At 39.3% G+C, this 27,637-nt stretch overlaps 1 protein-coding gene across 2 annotated transcripts in view; it reads left to right on the plus strand.

Annotated features, from left to right (window-relative positions):
• The window catches only part of MAP4K5 (mitogen-activated protein kinase kinase kinase kinase 5), a 99,442-nt gene that overhangs the window by 2,119 nt on the left and 69,686 nt on the right, over nt 1–27,637 (plus strand). For both annotated transcript variants that reach the window (XM_055132907.1, XM_055132908.1), the window contains exon 3: nt 26,781–26,838. In XM_055132907.1, coding sequence (XP_054988882.1) covers nt 26,781–26,838 — 58 coding nt within the window. The remainder of the gene's footprint in view (nt 1–26,780; nt 26,839–27,637) is intronic.

Consider the following 27,637-nt stretch of genomic DNA (forward strand, 5'->3'; position numbering starts at 1 on the left):
AATACCTTTGAATTCAAAATGTATAATTACAACAGAAACCCCGGGATTTTTGTGTAGAATTAGATTTAGTTCAACCATTTTGTGGAGTACTTGCATTGAAAATGCTTTTCAGTGGTTTAAGTTAACTTTTCAGTCCCATGAAATCAAAACATCTTGATTTTATGATTTAACGGTTTAGACCAGCCCAATGCAATTTATGCTAAAAGTACACTAATCTGAATTTCAATTTTCTTCCCCAGTTGAAGAAATTTCTAAAGAGTTTTTCCTACAAAAATCTTGAACTTTGGAGAGACATCTCAATAGGCTGGAGCACAAGTTTTGTGGACAGGTCTAACTTTGATCCTTGATCACAGGGTCCCCTCAGCACCCCTGGAGGCACTGAGGCAGCCCCTGAATATTAAGCCAAGAGAAATCCCCTGAGCACTGCTGAGTGTGGCCTCCCATCCAGAATCCTAACCTTTACCATTTTTTTGTTGTTGTAGATATTAGAACTAAAGCATAAAGCATCTATCTAGAATAGTGCTTTGTTGGTAGTAGAGAAAACAAAGATGATATAAAAGGGGCAGCAAGTGCCTGCCATTCCCCTCGATGCTTCCCTGACTTGTCCCTCTCTCCCTCCCTCGGCTATTAAACAAGAATTCAGGATGGAATATTCATCCCATCTCACCTTTACCAGGCACCCTAGGCTATTCAGGCTCCCGAGTGCACTAGGGCAGTCTTTGACTCTTAAACATCCTTAAGACATTTGTGGTTCCTTGTCTTTTGTTTTCTTCTCTTCTAATTACCTAGAAGCGCCTGCCACCCTCATTTCCTCCTGTTGTTATCCTACATGTTCATGAAAGCCTTAAATTAAGCTCCTCCGGGAAGGCCCAGTTCTTCCTCCTGATCTCACCAACCACATTTACTACACTTTTTCCTCCTTCATTCTGTTCTAACCACACTGCACACTCGCCTTTCCTTCAGCAGAGTAAGCATCTTCCCACGTTTGGGGCCTTTGTTCTTGTAGTCCCTCTCCTGAGATGGGCTTTCCTCAGACTGCCACATGGCTTGCTCCCTTTGCTTCTTGATTTTTAAATCTCATTTTTTTCCTCCTATTTCATTTCCTTCTTTGTGCTTTTTGCCATCTAACATAAAAGGGCTTTACTTAAGTTTTGCGTGGTTTTTGTCGTGTTTATTATCTGTCTCAGTTCACTAACATGCTCCATGAGAGCAAGATTTTTCTCTTATTTTTGCTTCAGTGTTTATCTGGCACAACTTCTAAAATTTTTGTCTGGCATAGAGTGAGTGATATCTAAAAATTTGATGAGTGAGAAATATTTTGATGACTAGTAATTCCAGCACCTAGTTCTTTGAACTTATGCTTTTGGTATCATACCACTATGAATTTCTGTAATGTATGTTATATCTTGTATATGTATTTTTATTAAAAACTATTTTAGTGCTCTAGGAAAAATTATCCTGAGAGCTACTTCTTGGCTCTTAACTCCTAAAGAATTTTATCAGTATATATTTCCTCTTTAATATGCTTTAAAATGTAATAGACTATAGTGCTAAGGTTTTTAAGATCAGAGCAGTCAGTGTCATTTTGCTGTTTGTTACTATGTTTTTTTATGAGTTGGAAGTCCTAGGAAGTTAAGAGTATTTTTATCAGTGATATTAACTGCCAAAGTTAAGTGCAGTGAATAGGTAAATTAGCCATTGTTCTACTCAGGTACCGCTCCTACTTTTTTGTTGTTTTAAGGGTCACACCTGGCTGTGCACAGGAGTTACTCCTGGCTTGCACTCAGGAATTATTCCTGGCGGGTCTCGAGGGACTATATGGGATGCTGGAGATCGAACCCCGGTTGGCCGCATACAAGGCAAACGCCCTCCCCGCTGGCTGTGCAATTGCTCCAGCTCCCCTATTTTTTTTTATTTTTAATACCTGAACTACCTTTTCTTCTCATGGTGCTGGGGAGTGAACCCAAGGCCTCACACATGTAAACTTAAAAGGCAAGTGCTTTACTCCCCAGCTGTATCCTTGTCCTTTGGGGTGTCTTTTGACACAGGAACTTTAAAAGGATTAGAGCTTTCTGACATTATATATTCAGGGATAGTTTCTGTAGTTCATTAAAAAGACTACAACTTTGAGATTCTTTGAATTATTTTCATGTTCTTCAAAACCTCAGATCCCCTCCGATGAAGCTTCTCTTTCCTGAGAACCCCTAAGAGGGAAACATTCTCTCTAAAGTTGGCTTTTCTCTGGTTCAAAGAGGAACATAAGGATTCTTTTAGATAGGTTTGTAAATCATTGAGAGTGACAGGAAATGGTGGGAAAAAAAGAAACACAGACCAGACAAGTATGGGATATGAATGTGAGAGAAGTTTTCAGCTGGGCAGATTTTATTTGTAATTGACTTTAATTTTCAAATCCACAGAAAAGAGGGTGTCTGGGATTTAGTGCCTCACGACTTCTGTCTTCAGTGGTTGAGACTGCTATAACATCACAATGCAATTCTCAACCAAAAGCAAGCCATTTAGGTGGCTTTTATCTAAATATTTGTATCAAAATTACCCTCAGTGGAGATTCCAGAGAAATTCTAGGAATCTTTTTTATTTTTGTGTGAGATACTAGTTTTGAGTGGGTAAATCCTGTGTATTTTTTCCTGACAGTTGTAAAAGTATGACATGTTTAGCTCCAGGAGGACTGGGTCAGATATTTCTTGACTTGTCACTGTATGCTCAATAGGTAATTGTTGGATGGCGTTTGTTATAGAAATTATCAGAGATGAACATTGTTAGTAATTAAATATGGTTTATGTCAGATCTTTTTATTTGTTTTAAACCAATATGTTTCTGAAAATGGCCTTTATATAATAAAGGTCAGGATTTATCCTTTTTTCTATAAATTTGGATAATCAGAATTTTCCCTACTAAGTGTTCTTCAGAATTATGATTTACTTTAATCTTTTTCTTTTTTTTTCCTGCTACTGCTCTTTTGATGTGGGGTAGCACTCATTTGGTTATGTTGCTAACACACATTTTAGTTGTGCTATTAGAAGTTGCTGTCCTGCTCATACACATATTTGCTAGGATTCACTCTCTTGGCTGTAGTACTTGCACTTGCCCATTTTTTTTTTTTAAGATGGCAGAGGAAGGACTTTTGGACCATTTCTGGCTCTGCTTGGGGCTTACTCCTCAGTCAGTGCTAAGGGATCACTCCTGATGAACTCAGGGAAGTGTATATGGTGCCAGGAATCAAACTGGGGTCAGCTGCATGCAAGGCAAGGGCTTTAAACTGCTGTATTATCTCTGTGGGCTCAATACTTGCCCATCTTTTCAGTTATGCGCAACTGGAGGTTCCACACAATTGTACACACCTGGCTATGGAGCAGAGTGATATCACGCACTATGTTGTGACACTGGAGGTCCCAGAGAGCAGAGCTGCCAAGTCTTTACTCTGCACATGTGATCAACACTGAGACTTGTGGCCTCCTGCTTCCAAGCCAAGCACTTTTGCCACCGAGTCTTTTCTCTTGTCCCCAAAATACCATTTTCAAACAATGCATTGAACACAGTGTCATCTGGTACTTTATTCTAAGTTACATATTTGTTTTTAGTTAAACATTTTGTTGGTAATGAAAGCTCGTATAGCAATCTTTGTCATGTGGTCTTATCATTTTCATGGGTTTCTTTGGATGCTGGATGAACTGGGTCTTGTCATTCACTATGACCTACCTTTCTCTTGCCTAAGCCAGCAGTCAGAGTTCTGGAATGGTTTTAGGTACTTTAAGCATATCTCAGAATCCCATTGTGTAGAGATGAAGGTCGATATATCACAACACTTCTGTAAGCATTCATTTGTTCAAGAAGAGTGTATTGAGTACCAGCTCTGTGTTAAGATGTGAGAATGCATATGCAAGAAGAAGAAAATGCTCTATCAAAGAATATATAATTTAGTCTGACAAAAAGACATGAGAAGAGTCCTAATTTGATAAGAACCATTGTAGAAGTGAAGTGGAAGAAATGCTCAAATTGGTTCTTGTGTTCTGTTTGGTTTGTGGCTACACTCAGCTGTGCTAGGGGTTACTCCTGGCTTGTTGCTCCTTTGGATGCTCTAGGGACCCTGAGTGGCCAGGGAGTCAACTTAGAGTTCCTGAATGCAAAGCTTGTGCTCTAGTTCTTTGAGCTATAACCACTCCCCCACCATCACGCCCCCTCCCCCTTCCCCCTCCCCCCAAATAAACCTGTTTTTATTAAATTGGGAAAGGGAAGAGAGGAGAGAGAACCACAGTGTGAACCTGTAAGACTAGCAGAGGAGGCAGTGTTAACTAAACTTTTAAAATTCATTTGAGCCACATCTGACTATGATCAGGGCTTACTCCTAGCAGAGTTCTCAGGAGATTGTTGTGCTGGGGAGCAAAGCAAGGTCGCTGCACATGCAAGGCAAGTTCCTTATCACCTGCACTATCTTTCTGCCCTCAACTAGATTTTAAATGTAGGTTGACCTCTAGCTGGACAGAATGGGAAAGGTATTTCATGCTCTGAGAGTAGTATATGCAAATACCTGGCACCTTGAGAACCATGATGAATTTTGAGGGATCTGTATCTGCATTCCAAGTTAAAGTATGACCAGACCTGGCAAAAATGTCACAGTGGACAACATAGGCTATTTTCTGGCAGAACAGAGCCAGATATTGGAGCTCTTGTATGCCATGTTATAGAATTTGGACTTCTTCCTGTAAAATGAGAAGATAGTTGAGAAGAGAATCTGTCAGGATATTGAGGATAGATAAAACAAAGTTACTGAAAATACAGAGAACAATTACTAAAAAGTCTGAGGGTATATGTAAACCTCTGTTTAAGTACTGCTATTGGATATGTGGGAATTTTTGGTTTATTTTGGGGGGGGGGGTTGGGTCACAACTGGCAATACGCAGGGATTACCCCTGGTTCTGCTCTCGGGAATTACTCCTGGCCCTGCTGGGAGACCATGTGAGGTGGTTGGGATCGAACGTAGGTTGGTCTGGCACTCAAACACCCTACCCTCAGTACTATGGCTCTGGCCCATTGCTACTTGATATGGAAGGAAGACATTTAGAAGATCAAGCAGCTGTAAGTGATGGCGAAAACAGGTAGCGTCATTTTTAATTTCTGGCTTTGGTGGGAGCATTGACGACATCAAAGAATGAGAGAATACCACGTTTAGGGATTCAGAGTCTTGTGTTTGTTTTGGCTATGTGGCATTGCATAGGTGGATATGTCTATTAGATGATAGGAAATGCAACACTGAGCCAGTATTGAGCCATCTTGACTGGGGATACAGGTTTGGGAGTCATCACTTGATAGGGTGGTACCTGTGAAGTGTAGGTGAGGTCACCCAGGGAAATCTGAAGGAGATCTGAAGAAAGGATGCCATAGTAGAGTAGTAGCAGAAGAAAACTACATGTTGAAACTCAGGAAGAGTTTTAGGACTTCATCTCCCACATCTGTTCTTTAAATTTTTTGTGTTTTGGTTTTCTGGGGCCACACCCAGCAGTTCTCAGGGGTTTTCCTGTCAGGGTTCAGGAGACCATATGTGGTGCCAGGGATTGAACCCAGGTTAGCCGAATGTGAGGTCAGTATCCTACCCTCTGCACCATAGCTCTGCACCCTGTTCTAAAATGTATATATATATATATATTTTTTTTTTGAGGCACCATTCTGTTCATGTAGGACTTCATGCATGCATCATCCCAACATCACCCTCTCCACATGGTGCCCACTTCCCTCCACCACTGTCTCAGTATCCCCTTCCAACCTCTTCATACCCCTTGCTTTTGATAAGTTCAGTTTTGTAGACCAGTTCCCAGATTCTGTTGCCTTGGCTCATTTTGTTCCTTTTTATTATGCTTCTTTATACCTATCCCACATATGAGAAAGATCATCTGTCTGCCCCTCTATTGGCTGATTTCACTCAGCATGATACTCTGTTGTTCCATCCATGTACTGGTACATGACATGATTCATCTGTTTTTATAGCTGAGTGGTGTTCCACTGTGTACATAAACCACAGTTGTTTTTTTTTTTTAATATAGGCATATATTCTTGAATTCTCGGGTTGTTTCTAGATCTTGGCTTTTGTAAATAGTGCTACAATGAGCATTGGATTACAGATGTCTTTTGGGCTTAGTGTTTTTGAGTCCTTGGGGCTGATGCCGAGAAGTGGAATTGCTGGGTCATATGGAGGCTTAAGTCTTAATTTTTTGAGAAGTGTTCATATTGTTTTCCAGAGACTAAACCAGTTGACATGCCCACCAGTAGTAGATTAATATTCCTTTTTCCTCATGTTCACGCTAACACTGATTATTTCTGTTTTTTCTCATGTGTACAAAACTCACTGGTGTGAGGTGATGTCTTATTGTTTTGATTTGCATATCTTTAAGGATATGAATGAAAGCATTTTTCATATTCTGTTGTGTCTCTTTATTTCTTCCCAGTTTGCTGGTAGTCAAATTTTACAAATGTTGATGTATTTTAAGTATTTACCTTTTGTCAGATGAGTTATGTGCAAATATCTTCTCCCAATTTTTGGAGTCTTTTATAGTCTTCGTTTCTTTTGTGATGCAGAAGCTTCTTAATTTGATACCCCTTTGATTTGGCTAAAATAAAGAAAATTTATTAATCTTCAAAAATATATCAATGTGAGATTTTGTGTAAATTGATCTGTAGAATAAAATCTTAGAATAATACATTTTTAACACCCTGCCTATCCCGGTAATGTAGTGAACTTAACTTCATACAAACTCTTTCTCTCAGGTTTTTGCAGAATACTTTTCCTAGAATACTCTTTTTTTGTTCATCTATCTTTTCTTTTTAGTGCTGCATTTTTAGGGAGCCTCTTCTGTCCCTTAGACAAGCTATTATCTGTCTGCTCTAAATCTTGCCATAATTTTCATCATTTATCTTTACTTCATGATAGTGTAGCTTCCTGCACCACTCAGACTGCATGAAAATGGGTGACTGACTGAGCCAGACTAGCATTATGCCTACAACTTGGCACATGCTCAGTAAAGTGTTTTGAAGGAACATTATCTGACCATTAGGAGCAAGCTAGTGATCATGTGAATAAGGAGTCTAACGGATTCCTTAGAAGTAAGAGTTGGAGTGTGCATAGTAAGGAACGAAGTGGTACTGCTCCTGACACAGCACGGGTATGGATGGGGCACAACATTGAAAGTGTCTTCCACTGTTGGTGGGTTTTGTTTTTCATTGAAATGATTGATTTTAGCTTTCAATTACTAGTTTGAATTTTGTCTGTTGCAAATGACCAGTACGGTTCCTTTAGTTTACAAAAGGAATTCTGTAAAAAGGGAAATTACGACCAAGAATTCAGGAAGAATTGAGAATTTAGAAAAAGTAAAGGAACAAACAGCATGGGATTGTTAGGTGTTTTGGTAGGTGTTAAACTTAAAGCCTTTGTTCCTTTCTGAAGTAGTTTCCATTGATTTCCAGTTTCAGTTGCTTCCTCAATAGTCTGATTAGGGTGAGGCACACTGATGAATATGAGATGGAGCAGTGGGTTGACAGGGTAGGAGGAGTATTTCCCATTGAACCAGTATTTAGAGAGGACTCCTTACAGTTCTGGGCCCTTGGGATATATCAGGAAGCAAAGTAGAAAAGCCAATTTCCTTCATGGATCTTAAATTCTTAGTGGGAGAAAGGAACTAATATGAACAACCGCAATAATAAATTGTATAACATGTTAGTGATTTAAAGATAGAGAAAGAAGAAAAAGTTGACCAGATTAAGTGGTAGGTTGTTTAGGATTTCCCAGGACAGAATGAGTGAAATGGGAATATAAGAGGGTCACTGTAAACTTCATGAGAAAATTAGGTTCTAGTATACAGGAAGTACGTTGGTGTTAGCCAAGTGGATAGATAACTCTAGAGTAGTTATCATAGTGGTAATCAGAAGGACTCAAATCTATCTTACTGAATCATTTGAACTTATCTCTCCAGCTACATTTTATATTTAGGGTTAGAAATTAGAACTAAAATAGTCTTGCTATCATGCATTTTTTGGCTGGTATGGGAGTACCAATCATTGTAATTTTAAGTTCAGCAGTTTGCAGTAGGTTACCTGTTCCTATGTATTTTTTGTTTTGTTTGTTTGTTTTTTTGTTTTATACAGCATTCTCAGCATGAAAGTGGATTTTCCTGAGTTGTTGCGTCTTTGAGAATTGTATGAAAGATTTGCATAGAAAACTTAGTATGTTAAGAAGTTAAGAATTTTTTTTCTGTCCTTGGATATTAGTCTCATAGGGGCCAAGAGGACTGGCTTGCATTCGGAAGCTTGCAGAGGGCAGTTAGGATGGAGAAAGGATCACTCTGACAATAATTGTTGGAAATGATCATTCTGGACAGTAATTGAGTGCTGAAAGTTATAAAGGGATATGCATAATAATCTTTCAGTATTTGTATTACAAGCCATAATGGTTAAAAGGAGGGAGGGAGAGTGCGCACTAGCTTGTGTGTGTGTGTGTGTGTGTGTGTGTGAGAGAGAGAGAGAGAGAGAGAGAGAGAGAGAGAGAGAGAAAGAAAAGAAAATGCTTGTCACAGGGGATGGGGGCGGGCGAGTAGGAGGAGGTGGGAACTGGGGACATTGGTGGTGGGAAATGTACACTGGTCAAGGGATGGGTGTTGGAATATTATATGACTGAAACCCAATCATGAACAACTTTGATTCTCACAGTGATTCAGTTAACAAATAAATTTTTAAAAAATATATAAAAAATGTCCCAGGTATATCTATACAGAAAGTATATATGTACATATACATGTTGACGCCACATTGTTATTTGTATTAATTAAGCCACATTCAAATGTGAGACTGGTGCTATTCACTGGCATCGGTGTCTTAAATAAAGATAAATTTAAAATATGTTTTAACTTATCAAAACAGCAATAAAATGTGTCAAATATTTTTTTAAAAGTTAAGAGTTTATTGTAGAGTTCAGATAGATGGGTCTGGTTCCTTCTCCAAATGTCCAGGCTTCTTCTTTTACCCATGTACAGTATCTGTCCTGCACCATTTTCATGTATGACTTCTTGGTCCTGTCCCTTGCTGTCTGCTCACCCCCAGTGTACAATGGCTGGTCTTGTCCTTATGCCTTTTCTATCCAGTGTATGCTTTCCTATCTTGTCTCTGAACCTTGGACTCCAGTGGGTCCTTGTCGTCCTGTCCTGGCTTTCCTGCTATCTGTCTGGGTGTAAGACCCCTGCCTGATTCTGCCCTCTGTCAGTCCATGCAATTTACCTCATCCTGCCTTCTGTCGGTTGTCTGATACCCCCTACTTGATCCAGAGAAGGGGTGAGAGGAGGGGTGGGCCTGGTTGGGGGGCTTTGTTTCATCTACTGTCATCACCATCCAGCCATCCCATTATCTGTTTTGATTGGCTACTTGATTTTCAGTGGGCGAGATTTAAAGTTACCAACTAAATTCACCCAGCACTCCACTTTTCTACTTACCCATTGTAACAATGATTTTGGTAACAAGAGTTGTGTAACCACTTCTTCTGTGTCTCTATCTCTGCTTTTCTATTTTATGTTATTTAATGAACTTACTTGATTTTGAGGCCACACCTAACAGTACTCGGGGTTTACTCCTGGCTCTGTGCTCAGTGATCATTCCTGACAGACTTGGGGACCTTAGGGTACCAGGGATTGAACCAGGTTGGCTCTATGCAAGGCAGACACTCTACCTGCTATACTATTACTCTGGCCTCTGTACTTCTTTAAATGTAAGTCTGTTGTTTTGCCTAATGGCCCCAAATGTGAAGATGCCAGAGAATATGGATGTATATGTGCTGCTTATTTCACTGATAATATGGTATTAACACATCACTCGGCTCTTTTGGGCAGGCATAGTAATATATTCAATCTGTATGTTTAATGTCCTTTTCATTGTCAGACAGTCTGACATGAGTGACTTATGTTTTCATGTTGGTATAAGAGAGTTAATAATTGGGAAATAGGTTAGCAACAGAAAATAAGGATTGTACCTCAAATATCTTATTTTAAATTGCAATTTCATTAAACCAGTAAATATTCAGTTAGATGCTATGTTAAGTAATGTATAAGGTCACTGTGAAAATAAAAGTAAAATTTTTTTTGAAAATTAGTTTTGGGGTTTTTGGTGCCACACCTAGGAGTGAATTCTGAGTGTAGGCAGAGCCAGGAATAAGCCCTGCGCACAGATGGGTGTGGACCAAAAACCAAAAACCAAAAGAGAGAAAAAAAAACTTGATGAAGGAAGACACAAACAGTACCATCCCTGGCACAGGTTTAATTCCGAGACTGACTTGTGGATAAAATAACCATAGGAGTATTATCCATCTAGTTCTTTTTACTTACATAGGTTCAGCATTTTTACATTAGCCATTTAGTCATTAGTTTTTTAAGAAATTATTCCCCTTTCCCTTCTGTCATTGTCAGAAATCACACAGTGTGTGGTGGTGGTGGGGCTCTCACGTGACCTTGTGGGCAGTGCTGTAGATCAAACCCACAGCCTCACACTGGCAGGGTAGAGGCTGCACCCGGAGTTCTACTCGGCTTCCTCTGCTTCTATCATGGTAGTTTGTGAGGGTCCGCACTGTATGCTCTAACACTTGAACTACAGCCTTCCAGATTTTGACAAATACAATTTAATATAGATGCTTATTTCAAATTTCACTTTCTAATTTTATAAAAGCTTCATTTCTAAATTCTAAATGGTGATTTCAAACCAGATAGATACACAGGAAGAGAGACAGAAAATTTATTTACATGTTTTCAGAGCTTTGTTGTCAAGTTCAAAACTTTATCTAAGATCAGATAAATTGGAATAGTTTCTTTTAGCTAGATATATTGGCGTGTTGTTTTTTATACATGCTTGAATGTTGGTGGGGCGAGGAAGCACCTTGTGGTACTCAGGGTTTACTCCTGGAGATTCAGGACCATATGGGGTGCCAGGGATCAAAACCAGGGTTGGCTGTGTGCAAGGCAAGCTCCTTACCCGCTGTATTATCACTCCACCCCCAATCTTTCTTTCCAGTTATGTGACATACTATTTAAATTAGAGTGGATAATTTTCTGAAAAGGGCATGAGGAATTTAGGTTTGATGTATACTGTTAAATGTCATAATGTCCCACAAGATTTTAAGCAGATGATGAGAATCCAGGCTGATAGCCTAGTCTATCCTCGGAGGTGTTTGGGCCTATGAGTCATAACAGCCCCCACCTTCCAACATTTTTGTAAAAATGAAATCGGATTAAAATGACTAAGAGTGACTAATGTTTGCACAGCACTTTCATAATCAGTGTTTATAGTGCTTCTCACAATAACCATATGAGGTAGGTGGGACTGATGTATTTCCAGCTCTTGAAGACACTTAACAATATTTGCCCTCCAATTTAGTTGGTGACTTTATATAAGGACTTCAGTCTAGGTCTCTTGACTCTGTAATCTCTAGTCTTTGCTATAACAAGTTGCCTCAGGACTGCATCTTTAAATTTATTACTGTATACACAATCCTTAACACTTGCACATAACAAACTGCATACAAATTAGGGTCAGATGATTTGATGACACTTAACAACTTCACGCCACTGAGAGGTGAGAGATTTTGGGAGGACTGACTTGAAAATGCATATCATCTTCACGTTTCAACTTCAGTTTTCTGAGGCACTTTTTACTAGCTTATCATCCTTGTCATTATTCCAGTCCCCATCTTTTTGAAATTGGATCCCCATTTGACTTGCCTTTACTATGGAAATAGCCTAGCTCAGTCACACTCCAATGCAGATCTCTAGAGAAACTTCTTTCTCTTGGTGTTGGATATTCTTCGGCTCTGCCTTCTCTTGTCTTCCTTTTTCGTTGGTACTCTAGATTTACTGTTACCTAGAATGAGCCCCCTATTCTAGATGGTATAATGGTGTCATAACTTAAAATAAAATACTAATTATTTCAAATAATTGGACAAATAGCATAGGCTGCCTCCTGTAGCATTGGCTCATTTCTTGTTTGCTGTGTTTTGGGGGTGGAGCTCCCCCAGTGGTGCTCAAAGGGCCTGGAGCCACACCCAGTGATACTCATTCATCTTCGTCAAGTGGTTCAATGCTTGGACCTGGCATTATGATAGTGCTTTCAGGGCCTATGAGTCTCAGGATCAAACCTTGGGCCTTCTGCGTACGGGGCAAGTGCTGTAGCCCTTTGAGCCATATCCCCTACCCTCTTCTGTTTGCTTCTAACTTAAGGTAAATAGACTGAAAACCTCCGTTTTATAAGTAATTTTGTCACTTTTCACATGTGCCTTCTTTCTTTCATGTCCTTCTCATCTTGCTCTTTGTTTTAAACCTTTTTCATAACAATACTGGGAAAGAATAAAGTGTGAGCATGACTTACTGTATTTTACTAAACCTAATTTTCAACAAATTACTGACAACCTCTGCATTTAAAGTGCTTTTGCTTCTAATTATGACAAATGGTACAGTGTTTTGGTTTCTTACCAGATTTTTTCTAGGACTGATTTCCTATTGTGTTTCTGCAGTCACATAGATGTGAGTAGGATTTGCCATTCTATCTTCATCTCTCTCTTGCCTCAGTTTAGGTATTTCCCTTATGTTATTTAAATACATTTAAAATATGATGTGTTTGGGGCTGGAGCAATAGCATAGCGGGTAAGGCGTTTGCCTTGCACGCAGCCGACCCGGGATCGATTCAAGATCCCATATGGTCCCCTGAGCACCACCAGGGGTGATTCCTGAGTGCAGAGCCAGGAGTAACCCCTGTGCATTGCCAGGTGTGACCCAAAAAGAAAAAAAAAAGAAAAGTGTGTTAGTTTTAGAAAACTAAACTGCAGGATTAAATGAAAAACTACTATATCTCCTTTATCCAACAGTTAAATATTGTTGTGTATATCTTTTTAGCTCTTAAGAACTTATTAGGCACATATAATAAATCTGATTATATGTAAGTGTTGGATCATTTACAGCATACTTGACATATATAGTGCAGATGTTTGATACTGTATTGTTGAATAGTATGTGACAACTTTTTGTGTCAGTAAATATACACATTTAATATTTATATATTACTTCCTTGTGTAATTTTTTACCACACTTGGTGAATAAGCAAATTGTCTCCAGCTCTGTTCAATGCTGATTGAGCAGTATCCTCAAGTTCTTCTCAAATATTCTTAATCATTTTTAATACACATTTTTAGGATTAAATTTTCAAAGTTATTTTAAGATTTTAGTAAATTTTAATCAGTTATTTCCCATGAAAAGCTGCACTTACAGTGATTGAGCATTCTTATCTTCCCTACCCCTTTTAATCTCAATCCAAGTCCTTCCCTCCTTTTCCTTTACTAATGAGACCTTCAGGTAATTAGTTTGAGTGATCCTTTAAAAAAATCTTCCTTTTAAGGGGCTGGAGAGATAGCACAGCGGGTAGGGCGTTTGCCTTGCACGCGGCCGACCCGGGTTCAAATCCCAGCATCCCATATGGTCCCCTGAGCATGGCCAGGGGTAATTCCTGAGTGCAGAGCCAGGAGTAACCCCTGTGCATTGCCAGGTGTGACCCAAAAAGCAAAAAAAAAAAATAAAAAATAAAAAATCTTCCTTTTAATAAATCCGTTTCTATCAGAAAAGGATTGGAAACTTCTTAGCCACAAATGCCCTAGTATTAGTATACACTTAATATAAGTCATGGGACAGATTTGTGGTCACGTAAGCAGCAGTTTTCAGGCTTTGAGTATGTCTTCCTGGTAGTGAGGGAAATTGGCTCCCTACATGGGAGAGGGAGCCTTGTCTGGACCTGTGTAACAGCGGGAAAAGCAGTTTTTCCATACTTATTCCATAGAAATGAAGGAATCTGGGTGCTGGCAGGGATCTCCTCACTTAGTGCACATATTCTGTACCTGTCTTGACAAATGATCTTTCCTAACATATGTGAATAATGGACATAATATGTTTAGGAGCAGTCCAGTTTTGGGGGGAATTAGTTTAAAGTGCTATAGAAAACTTTCCTGTATTGATCTGAAGTCTGTCCCACTAAAACACAAATGGAGTGGCTAAATATTTGCAATTTTTTACTATCACCTTGTCAATCTACTATTTCAGTTACTGCTTTGTAAGACTTGATCAGACCGTAAAATAATGAATCACTAATTCTTAAAATTTTTATGTAGGGGGGTAAGCTCTTCCTAACTGTTTTTTACATAAATTTGATAATCTTTCTGGAAGTAATTTCCTTAAAACACATATTGACTATATAATTAAAAAATACAGTGTTTTCACTTCCCTTTTTCCTAAAAGGATTTATCTTAAAATAATTCTTTTTCTTGCTAGGGCATTCTTTTTAGGATGTAACTCTTAAAAATGTCTTTTTTTTTTTAAATCCAAAGATATCATGGTTTTAGAGAAAATCAGCCTTAATGTCATAAATTTATCTTGTAAATACTTTTATTTTTGTTGGATGTTAGACTTTGACCATAAAGTCAAAGTAATCAATAACTGCAATGGAGGAAAGGTCTGGAATCTTTGTGATATGATGAAGAAATTAATATATTTCACCCACATATAGAAGGGAACTTTTAGATTTTTATCTGAAAGAGTTAAATTAGAACTTAAGCCTTGATAGTTGATGAATACTGAATGAATCAATGAATTTAGATACCTGAAATTTGTCATCTATTAGGGGAGGAGTAAAAGTAATAGTCTCTTACAGACTCAAACTTGGACTGACTACGTGGAAGAAATTGTAGAAAAGTAGATTGTGTGGATCTGGAGAGTTAGTAAAGTGGGTAAGTCACTTGCTTCGCATGGAGCTGGCCCAGCTTCAATCTCTGGTATCCCCTGAGCACAGCCAGGAGTAACTCCTGAGCATTGCTGGGTGTGGCCTCCCCACTCACCCAAAAAAGAAAAGCAAATTTTGTGTATCTTGATAGCATCTCTATATGGCTTATATTTATATAACTATATGTAATGAGCTTGCAAGGCTGTCCCATGGGGGCAGGAAACTCTCAGAAGATTGCCAGTTTCTCCTAGAGGGAGAAGTAGGCTAAAGATATCGAGCGGCCGCATGCTTCTGGGAGCTTGCTTTTAAGTCTCTCTCTGGATGTTGGCCGTTGATGGGATTACACACACCTGCATTCCTCTGCCGGTACCTTCATGCATGAGGCCTGTCCAAACGTGTAGAGAGGAACCTCCAGCATGGCTGCAGCTAGGTTCCGGTGGTCTTCGGCCGCCAGGAGCTCTGCTTGGGGTGTGGAGGGAAGCTGGAGCCCATCCCCTCCGAGAGGCCCTGAGGAAGACAGCCCCGGGAGCAGGCAAGAGACTCTGGTATATTCATATGCAAAATCCATTAACAAGCTGGATCTCATTCCTGGCCCTGAAGAGCCCCCAGTGCAACATCGTTAGGAGGGCCAAGTAGAAATAGACTTCAAAGATCTCAGGGAAAGGATGAAATGAGATGTTACTGAGCCCACCCAAGAAATCGGTGATGAACAGGATATTGTGATTGTGATGTAACGAACATTTTATCTTTAAAAAACTGGGTTATGAAACAAGGATAACTAAGTGTTGTGTATTAGACATGGTTATGATACCTGTTAAGTTTCTATGGATTTAATATTCTACTTGAATTTGAATAAAGTGAGATGATTGTTAAAGCTATAAAAATGCAGAGAGGAAAATTATATAAAGGTATAATTTTGTCAGTTAGGATAGATAAGGGAGAAGCAAAGGGGCCAGGGCATTACTGAAGGTTTAAAAAGTATGGATATGCAGGCACCAGACAATCTCACCATTGGCCACCATCCAGATGACAAGGCTACTTCTCCCGGAAGGGAGCATAGCATGAGGCCCCATAGCCATGCCACTGGACTCCACACCAGGCTTGTTTCACACAGGGCGCCCTGGAGGGGGCCGGGTGAGAGCCCTCCCCACCCCAAGGGACCCGGCTCCAGTAGCCAAAAACCTCCATAACCCAACCACCACCACGCTCAAGGAGGCTCCCCACACGCTCGGGCTGAGCCTCACGTATGAGTGAACATATTCCTGGACTGCGCGACCGTGGTCATAAGACACTCCCTACCCATTCTCCATAATTACCACACCATATTTGATGAGGTTCAGATAGTAGGTAGCATAGAGGGAAATATATATATGTATATATGCATATATACATATTTTCAGATATATATACCAAAGCTCACATCACCCCAACTTTTAACGTGTTAGTGATATTCTATAGAATGTCTTAATGGCTCCTGAAAAAATAGAACATTCTTCACACTGTTTCCTATGTGAACAGTTTTTTCTAAGCATGTTCAGCAGTCTTTATAACAGACAATACGAAATATAATATTCCGGTTGTGTTTTGGGACAGGGGTTGGGGCTTGGGATGGAAACATCCTGAATTTGGTGGTGGGAAGGTGTAATGGTGGTGGGATTGGTGTTTGAATATTAAATGTAATCAAATATTGTGAACTAACTTATAAAATAAAATAATGAGGAAAAAAGTGAGGATAGGGTTGGAGCGATAGTACTGTAGGTAAGGCATTTGCTTTGCACACAGCTGACTGGGTTTAATCCCCAGCATCCTGTATGGTCCCCTGAGCACCGCCAGGACTTATTCCTGAGTGCAGAGCCCTGTGCATTGCCAGGTGTGACCCGAAACAAAAAAAATAAAAGTGAGAATAAAAATAATTCTTAAGAATAGTGGCTTGACTTCTTCGTCAAGACCCTGAACGAACGGTTTGATGTTCTCCGTGTTCCTGGAGTGAGCAGACACCATTGGGCTACACTAGTGCGAGACAGGGACAAAATGGAGATGTTATTGGCGCCCGCTCGAGCAAATTGATGAGCAATGGGATGATAACTGATATAAGTGACACAAGTGATGAATAGTGGTAAAATCAGATCTAGTAAAGTAGCATGAAATTTCTTTTATGATTTACCGCTATGTAATTGAAAATAATATAAATATGGTTTCAAAATAAGATTAGAAATTAAATATGATTCTGCGTATTCTTTTTCCAGTAACATTTAGCTATTTGATGCCAGTATGAGTGTACATACTGGATTTTGCAGAGCAGGGGGCATCCCCAGTGGTGCTCAGGGATTTCTCCGGGAAGTGCTTGGAGGACCATATAAGTACTGGACTCATGATCAAATCTTAGTTGGCCTTGTGCAAGGCAAGCACCTCCCCCCTTTCTGGCCCCGATATTTGGGATTAATTAGAGTAAACCTAAATCCAGACTGGGATTCTGTCACACTAGTATGACAGGGAAAAAGGGAAAAGCAAGTTAAGGATGTTTGCAAGAGTGCTTTATAGAGTGCTGGGTAGCTATAGGGGAATGCATTGAGCTACTAAAATGGAAGAGGCAATGACCTAGAGGACTGAGTAATTAATTAGGAAGGATAGGAGGGAATGATCAGAAACTAATGTTTAAATAACTGTTCAGATAAGAAGTCAAAGAATGAAACGTTAGAGAGGATCTGTACATGCTGAGTCTGAGATGGTATCGGGCAAGAAATGGACAAGGCTGTGAACTGGGGTCACTGAGCCTTAAAGGAACAAGGAGAGTGGACAAGTAGTAGGTTCGAGAGCTAAAGAAAGGAGTGGGTGACAATCTTGTTTTGAACTTCAAAAGAATCTTATTCCAAGAGTCCCTTTATTCTGTTTCTTTAATACAAGATAATTTTTTCTTTAAAAATGCCTGTTTTTATACCTGTCTTTATACCTTTGCCAGAAATTCTGCCATAATCCTTTATACACAGTCAACTCAGTAAAATCATAATTCTCTCTCCCTTTCCCTCTTTCCTACTTTTCCTTCCTGCTTTCTTCCTCCTCTCTCCCTGTTTTCTCCACTCTGTCGCTCCCTCTCCCCACTCTCCCTCCCTCCCTCCTTCCTTATGGATCTTATAGTACATTTATCCCTTTTACTATTAGTCGGTTTTTCACCTAAAATTTTCAATTCTAATGAGCTTAAATAAGAGCTGTACTATGTAAGAATAGCTCATTAGGCTTTAAGCATTTGGTGCATTTAGGTCTGAATATTAGTATATACTTAACCCTCTGAAATGAGTAGGATCAGCCATATATTTATGTATTAGTTTGGGGGCCTCTCTAACAGTATTTAGGGGCCACTGTCAGTACTTGGGAGGTCATATAGTGCTGGGGATCTAACCCTACCCATGCCAAGGATGCAGTATAGCCCATGGTGCTACTCCCCAGCCCCAGAAATATATTTAGATTCTTTTTTTGTATGGAGGTATTGTGGTTCTCAGTCAGTTCCTTCTGAAGAACATAATGCAGGTTCCTCAAAGTATTGTCCTTTAAAGTTAAAAAACAAAAATACTTGAAAACATCACATTTAACTTGTTAGAGATATCAACAAGTATCTAACGAAAAAAGCCCAGTTATGTATGACTCTTCAGATTATAGCGTGAAATTGAATAGTTAAATTTCTGAAAGATCTCTTTAGTAAATTGAATCTGTAAAGTCTCTGTTTAGATTTTTTTTTCTGAAAGCCTCTTTGCCTTCCATTATAAAAGAGCCTGGTACTGCTTTCTGTTTCAAAAATCCAGCTGGAAAATTACAGAGTATGAGCATCTGCCCATCAGTTCTTATTTGGAGAGGACAGAAATGTCTTCTCCTGAAGACTGACACAAGTATTTATCCTGTCAGTGAGAGTCAAGTTTTCTGTTGCTACTTGTTTGGTATGTTTTGGTAGGTTATTTTTTTAGGTCTCAGAAGGCTTACATTTTTTCCATAATTAATGATAATTATTTTCCCAGACCCAGAATATAATGTACAAAACCTTCCAGATAGGAATGTTGTACTTTAAGATAGCAAGACAAACCTGTACAACTTCTATTATTTTCTTTTTATTTAATTGCAGATAATTTGGTTTATCCCTAATGTAGCTAGATTTTCTAATACCCTCTTTATTTAATGTGGTTCTCTGTTCAGTTTCTTCAATTATCTCTTTCTCTTTCAGCCTTTCAGAATCTAATAAGAATCAGTGTCTTGGTTCTTGAGTCTTCAGTTTGTATGTGCTAAGCTGGAGCAAAATATATTTTATTTTAATTATAAAAATAGATGAATACTTTTAAATTTTATTTATTTTTGTGCGGAAGGTTGGGCCACATTTGGTGCTCAGGGGCTACTCCTGGCCCAGTGCTCATAGGTCATTCCTGGCAGTGCTCTGGGGGCTCTATGCAGGTGCAGGAGTCTGGAAAAAAAATAAGTTGACATTTTAAAATAATAATCCACAGGATAGTTGAACAAGTATTAAGTAGTTACATTCATCCACACCTTCCCATTTTATTACCTTTTTGCATTACAGTATCACTGTATCACTGTCATCCCATTGTTCGTCGATTTGCTTGAGCAGGCACCAGTAACGTCTCTATTCCTCCCAGAGATTTTAGCAGCCTCTCCTTACTCGGTTTTCCCAAACGGTTGGAGGTTCTTTCAGGGTCAGGGGAATGAGACCTATTGTTACTGTTTTTGGCATATCTAATATGCCATGGTAGCTTGCCAGGCTCTCCAAGAGAGAGGTAGATGTGTGTGTATGTGTGATATGTGTGTGTTATATGTGTATGTATTACTCTCTGATTTGTTGCCTACTGTCTGAACGCCATTAAATATGGTGTGGTAATTATGGAAGATGGGTAGGAAGTGTCTTATAATGTGTGACGCGGTGGGTAGTGGAGGTCAGCTGCCAGGGCTGGGTCCCTTGGGGTGGAGAAAGTTCTCACCAGCTCTCCTCTGGAGCGCCCCGAGTGAAAACAACCTGGCGCTGAGTCCCTTGCATTACAGTAATACATTCATTATATATTATTGAACTGCATTATTTTGGTCTAAGTTATGTTAAGATACTCTTTGTGATGCACTATTTTGTATTTTATTTATTTATTTACTTTTTGGCTTTTTGGGTCACACTCGGCGATGCTCAGGGCTGACTCCTGGCTCTGCACTCAGGAATCAGTCCGGCGGTGCTTGGGGGACCATATGGAATGCTGGGAATCAAACCCGGGTCGGCCGCGTGCAAGGCAAATGCCCTTTCTGCTGTACTATCGCTCCAGCCCCCATGATGCACTATTTTATGGGTTTTCACCAGTAAACCCACTGTTTGAGTCATTTCTCCATTCTAAAAGTCACCTGTTCTGAAGGGAATGCCTTGCCACAGTGGCAGGGTGGGGTGGGGGGGAGATGGGATTGGGGAGGGTGGGAGGGACACTGGGTTTACGGGTGGTGGAGAATGGGCACTGGTGAAGGGATGGGTTCCCAAACTTTGTATGAGGGAAGTATAAGCACAAAAGTGTATAAATCTGTAACTGTACCCTCACGGTGATTCTCTAATTAAAAATAAATAAATTTAAAAAAAAAAAAGTCACCTGTTCTTTGGTCTTCTTCCAGACCAATGTCTATTACAATTTTTATCTAATACTCTTTTTATCTCTATACAGTTTTGCTTATTTTTCTAGAATGTCTTATATTTGGAATCATGCATTATGTAATGTTTCTAGGCTTTTTTTTATTCTTGCAAAGAGATTTTCATTTTGCAATATCTCTCTGGCTAATTTTTTTAAAAAATCGCTGATTAATAATATTTCCACAGTTTATTTCTCTATTTGCCTGTTCATGGCCATTTCAATTTTTGTCCAGTTTTGGCAAATTATGGATAAAGTCTGCTATTAGCATTCATATGCAGATTTTTACTAGACATATCTTTAACTTAATTGAAAAATGCGAGTGGATTGCGAGGTCATAGAATATGTTTGTCTTTACAGGAAACTGTATAAACCAAGTATGTGTTCTTGTTTATGTTTTTGGGTTGCCACACTCAGCTATGCTCAGGGCTGACTCCTGGCTCTATAGCATTCCCTCCTAGTAGTTCTTAGGGGGACGCGATATGGTGTCTGAGATAAAAACCATGGCAAAGCAACCACATACAAGGCAAGTTTTTTTTAACTCCTATCCTATCTTTTGGACTGGAGTGATAGCACAGTGGGTAGGGCGTTTGCCATGCACACGGCCTACCTGGGTTCGATTTCGTCATCCCTCTGGGAGAGCCTGACAAGCTACTGAGAGTATCTTGCCCGCATGGCAGAGCCTGGCAAACTACCCATGGTGTATTCAGTATGCCAAAAACAGTAACAACAAGTCTCACAATGGAGATATTACTCGTGCCTGCTCGAGCAAATCGATGAACAATGGGACGACAGTGCTACAGTGCTGTCCTATCTTTTGGGCCCTTGGATATGTGGTTGAGCACATTAGCTCATGTTTGAGGCTCTGGTTAAGTACCTGGGGCTGCAAAAAAAAGAAAAAATTAATATAAAGTGACTGCAGGTGGTCTTACTAAAATCTGGGAGAATATATTTTAAACCAGCATTTCTCAATTAAGAGCCTTGTGGTCCACAAAGGTATTCCAAGGGACCTCAAGTGAGCATGAGAGTAAGTGGATCAACCAATGGGTCAGAGGGACACAGAGGAAGGAACAAGGTGATGTTCAGGAGAATCCTTGGTCAGGAAAATTTTAAGAACCACTGTTTAAACTCGACAGTAGTTACCTCCGTGGTATGAGATCGGGAGGGAGGAGGACTATTTGCTTGCATATTTTATATTTGAAAGTTTTTTAGATGTTATAGTACTGTACAAAATAATTTGTTCAAAATGCTTTTATTCATAGTCATAAAAAGACAACATAAAAACAAACATAACCATTTTATATTGTGTTTTCCATTTTATAGCCTTTCTTAGTTGTGGAAGATTGTAATATTTTATTCTTTTCAGCAAAGAGAATAAATAACTTCCTACAATATTGGTTATCGGCATATTTAAGAAGTGAAACAATATCAAACAGTCCTTCAAAAAATCATATTTAGAGCTAAGAAGAAAACACATTTCAATTTTGGGATATCAGGCGAGATTTTTGGAGCAAGAGGTCAACATAGCATTCTCAGCTGAATTAACTAGGCTAAGGGGGAGGGCGGGAGAGGACAGGGCTAGAAGGATGTACCAGGATGAGCATGGTGTTTTCTAACTGTAGACTGGATCACTGGTTTCTGACTAATCTGACTAAAACCAGAAATAATTGTTCCAAACTCTTAGAAGAGATATTTAATCTTTTTATGTTGTTGGCACTTGCATGATAATCTGTAATTGGGAAGTATAGACTTGCATTTTCCTTTGGTTTGCAGTGACTTAGCAAACGCATCACCCTAATGCAGGTCTCTCCTGGAAAACTGGAGTAATGAATGGCCTGAAGACATTTTGTTGTTGGAACTATGTCAGCATCTATCACTGTCATATGAGTTAAACATTGCATTTCTCATCTAAATTGTAGGACTTTGAGTGGTTCACTGTCAGTATTTGTGAGTGTAGGTCTGCTACTCTTTTGAACTATACTTTTATACTTAAATGCTAATATATATATAAATCTTTCTAATACGTATCTACCTATGTCCATAGATATTTTTCTTTCCTATAAGATTCCAGAGTTTTGTATTCTGGTTTTTTTTTTTTAATGTATTCATCTGTCCTGGGATATTGGATTGTTCAGCCTGTGAGACTGGCAGCAGAAAATGTGCTAGTATGGTCTTTTATATAATGATCTGCTTCTGTGTACCTCTTCTTCTATTTTTTACTTAACGGTTACTTTAGTTAATATCTGAAGTTCTAAACTCATCCTTACTCAGGTTTAAAGCATGTACATCTGGCACTCAGACTGAATCTACTTAAATACTCCCTCCCACCTTCCCCATTTTACAATGGTGTACCTTTGTGTTTCTGATTGGGGTTTCCTTGCTTTTTATAGGAAACCATCTAGGAGTTCTTGTAAATTTGGCTTAAAGGCAACTGATGTCCTCAGCTGTTATTGTCCGAGACTGTTTCTATCTCACCCTCAAAAATCTAAGTGATCTGGTAGAGGATTCTGGTTGGAGGTTCTTTTCCTTCACAGGAGGTTTTTTCGTTCAGTACTTTGAATGTTTCTCTTTATTTTCTTGCTTGTAGAGTTTCTGTTTGGGAAATCTGATTGGGATTCTTTTACGTGTGAATGAGTCTTTGCTTCTCTCCTGCTACTTCAAGGAATCTTGTCTCTTTTATTCTTTTTTTTTCTTTTCTTTTTTGGTTTGTTTTTGAGCCATACCTGACAATGTTCAGGGGTTACTCTTGGCTCTGCACCCAGGAATTACTCCTGGCGGTGCTCAGGGGACATATGGGATGTCTGTTACTTCTCTATTGATGATGTCATATACCCGGGCCTCAGAGTAATTAATTCAAGTATTTGCTTCTTCCATCCTGCTTCCATTCAAGTTTTGCTATGGTATTCTTTAGCTTCTTCATTTCTGCTTGAATGAGTTCTTTCATTTTTTTCTGCAAAGCGGTCTTCAGACTTATTGATTGCATTAATTTCTTCATGTCATTCAGCATTGTGAGTAATTTTACTCCATACCTTTTGATATTGTTGAGGACCTTCCCGGGCTTTTGCCCTCATTGTTGTTGACACTGAATTCCTTCATTTATTCATTATGCCTTGTGCTGCAAGGGAGATAAGGCTTCAGGTACTAAGAGAGAGGGTCAAGCAATATTCTGTTGTTCCCATTCTCACAATTGGCTGATGCCTTGTAGATCCACTTATTTCTGGCTACCAGGAATGCCTTTTCAATAGTTTTGAAAGGCGTGGACAAATGCAGCCAGACAATTTGGACTTGTGAGGCCTGGAATGGCTGTGAGCCAAGTTTGTTAGCCTGGGGGAACTAGGCTTCCCATCAGGAATTCCCCAAAGTGCCCAAGCGTCTCTATAGGGAAGGCCTGGCTGGCAGTTAAGAGCTCACAGTCTCCTGTGCTTTGCAGACTGCTCGGTGCCCGAGCTTGTGCCCCAGCTCATCTGTGTGCCTGGATTCCTACTCATTTCTGGATGACCTGTGAGCCTGTTCCCCTGTAGGGTACTAACATTAGCACATGTGCCTCACTGCCTTCTCAGTTCAGGTGACCTGTGAATCGGATCTGTTTTGCCCCCAAGTCACCTATATTCTCTAAGTCCCTGCTGGCCTGCTTCAAGCCAGTCTGGGACTCGATTGCTGTCTCAACTCCTTCCAAATGTTGAAACATGCCCTTCCCCTATTGTCAGAAACAGACGGGAGGGGCTGCAGCTGCTGCTTTGCCCTAAGGATGTGGTGGTGTTGGCACTTGCCTTGGGGCGAGGGCTCCATTCCTTGCTCACACCAGCTCCTTGCAGCCACGGTGCACTGAGGGAGGCCTTGGACTCAGTGCTGGGCTCTTGGCCCACCTCACGCCTGTACCTGGAGAGCTCTCGGCCTCTGTTTTCTCTCTAGGCTCCTCCTCCCTTGTTTGAAGGGGAGGGTGCAGCTCCTCAACTGCACCTCCAAATGCTGTTCCACCGCATTCCCCAGGCTTCTGCAGATGGTCACTGGTTTCTCTGGTTTACCCTGTTGGCAAGACCCTGCACACGTTTCTGTCTGTAGGAATTCTGGAAAGTTGCCTTGACATTGGAGTGTAGGTCTTTACTCTGACTCAGCCCTGCCAGAATGGCCGTGGGCAAGTCACTTACTTTACTGAGTTTGTATTAAAATTAATTTAATTATTTAAATATAATAAAGATGTGAAAGTTAGAGTCATCAAACCTTAAGCACTGCAAATATAATTGCAGTCATTATTGTAAAATCTGCCTTCAAAAGCAGTTTCTAACCCACTCAACAATCGATTCCCAGGAGGTTGATTATTACTTCCTCTATAACCTCTTGCCGTGTTTGCTGTACTTGAGGTTCACAGGCATGTGAAAAACTGAACACTGTAAAATCTAAATTTGTACAAACATCATGTTCTGTAATTCAGGAGAGATTTAAATGCTTCAAGATTTTAGGAATTGCAATAAGCTACCAGGCAAATAAAATATTTTTGAGTGTGGTTGTGATGGGAATTGATACCAGGACATCATGTGTGCAAGGCAGCTGCCTTCCTGCTGTGCTATATCCTTGAACCTAACACAACCTTTGTCCAAGGGTAGTAAAATACAGATGATAATTTTTTTCTTTTTAATTATTATAGTTCCATGTAACTTTCAGTAATGTTTATTCTGTTTCCTTGAAGAATATTATAGGGGTTGCATTAAATTAAACCTTCCTTGAATAGGATAATTTTAACAGTATTCTTTCAATTCATGAGTATGACATATATTTCCATTACTTTGTGTCCATTTTAACAAAGTCTTGTTGTTTTTGTTATATGTATCTTTTACCTCCTTTGTTCAGTTATTACAAGGAACTAAGTCTTTATGAAGTGGAGTTGTTTGTTTTGCTTTTTGTTGTTGTTGTTGGTTTTGGGGAGCCACACCCTGTGGTACTCTGGGCTTATTTCTGACTCTGTTCTCAAGTGTCACTCCTGGCAGTGGTCAGGGGACCATTTGTGATGCCAGGGAGTGAACCCAAGTTGGCCGTGTGCAAGGCCAGTGCAAGCACTGAACCTGATGTACTCTCTCTCCAGTCCCTTGACTTCTTTTTCTTCTAGTTCATTGTTTACATACGAACATTGTTATATGCAGCAGAAGTTTTGTATACTGATTATGTAGACTGCCACTGACTTACTGTTTCTAATATTTTTTTAGTGGAGTCTTTACGAATTTCTGTATATATATCAATGCCATCAGTAAATTATGATAGGTTTACCACTTCTTTTCCAGTGAGAATTCCTTTTATTTATTTATTTTGCCAGTTGTTATCATTAGTAATTCTCATTAGAAATAATGGTGAATGAACATGCTTGTCTTGTACCTGGTCTGGAAAAAAAATTATTTTTCAGAGTCATATAATTTTAGAGTGTATTTGCGATATATGTTAATATGTGTTCATAGGTATTTTTATAATTCAGAAAGATAATTTAAATGTAAAGAAAAGATTTGAGAAAGTACTGCAACATTTTAAACAGTAGCTACTTTTTTACCTCTTTGCTTCCTCTTTATTGTGTTTGGTGCAGTGTTAGGATGCTGCACACTTGGGACTGGAGCTATGTAATACAGCCGATAGGGTTCTTATTTGCCTTGCATGCAGCCAACCCAGGTGGTCCCCTGAGCAGCACTAGGAGTAATTCCTGAGTGCAGACCTAGGAGCAACACCTGAGCACCACTGGGTGTGGCCCAAAAGACAAACAAACAAAAAAAGATGCTACACATTTAGTTGCAGTGCTCACATTAGTGGTTCTGGTACTCACACACTTCAGTTTTTATTACCACAGAAATAACACACTTTGGGGCCTGAGCAACAGTACAGTGGGTTGGGGGTTAGCCTTGCATGGCAGCCGACCTGGGTTTTGATCCCCGGAATCCCATATGCGCCCCAAGCACCACCAGGAGTAATTGCTGAGTGCAGAGCCAGGAGTAACCCTCTGGGTGTGACTCAAAAAGAAAAAAATAAATAACACACTTTGATGTGGCTTTGGAAATTACAGATAACTGTCACTAGGATCACTGACTCAGCATATGGGGGGATTCTAGAGATTAATCTTTTACCCTCAGGCCTGCAAGGCAGGAGCTTTGATACTTAGCCACATCCTCGGGCCCAGAATTTTTGAGTGGTGGGACTGGAGGTAATTTTGTTTGTATATGTTTTCTGTATTTTTCTTTAGGGGAAATTAGTAAAGATTTTAGTGATATTTCTGATTTCTTGTTAATCTGCTAATGAACTTAGTTCCAGGAAAGCTTTATATAGTTAACAAACTTAAAATATTTTTGATTTTTATTTTAGGCAAGGAATATACACACAGGAGAGTTGGCTGCAGTAAAAATTATCAAATTGGAGCCTGGTATGTATTGCTGCCATCAATTTCCAAACACTTGTGGGTTTAATAGCATTTTTGTTTCCTTCCTTGTTTCCCTTCTTTCCTGAAGTAGTCTCCCTCATATGTTGTTGGGTCAGCAAGCTGTCTTCAATGTGATTATATTGAATTCCATTGATACTTAAAGATGAGTTTAATGTGATAGCTTTGTTGTTAAGTAAAATTTGAGCTGTGCATGTCCCGAAATTGGAAGATGCAGTGACATTATAAACTTTCTGTCAAGATTATAGTCAAGTATTTGGACTACAGTTTTAGGGTTTTTTTTTTTTTTTTAGAATTTGATTAGGAAAGTATTCATTGATTTCTACGGGTATTTCATAATTAGAATATTGATTAAATTTTAATTGCCATGCAATCAACAAATAACATTTGTTTTAAGTTTGTGGCATAGTGATTGGCTATTTGTACATATTCTGAAATGATCACTACAAATTAGGCTAGTTAACATCTTGTAACTGTCTCTAAGTCACATCTCCCAGTTTAAGATGTTTGTTAATTTTCATGGGTGTTTTAATTCTACAACTTTTTGCTTTTTTTCTGTTATTTTTTCTCCCCCTTTCCTAGGATTCTTTGATTCTGTGTCATGAATGTGTAACAATCTGTGATACTTTTTTAAGAAGAATTATACAAATTATTTAGGCTTAGTTTTAAATTTAAGTAATTTTTTAACTTAGTTTTATAGTCAAATAATGTCAGTTCCCATCATTGATCTTTTATGTCTAAATGTTATTCAGCTCATCTGTTAAACCAATCCAAAGAAGCACTG

This window comes from Sorex araneus, chromosome 3, assembly GCF_027595985.1.
Source record: "Sorex araneus isolate mSorAra2 chromosome 3, mSorAra2.pri, whole genome shotgun sequence".
In the NCBI taxonomy this organism is placed as follows: domain Eukaryota; kingdom Metazoa; phylum Chordata; class Mammalia; order Eulipotyphla; family Soricidae; genus Sorex; species Sorex araneus.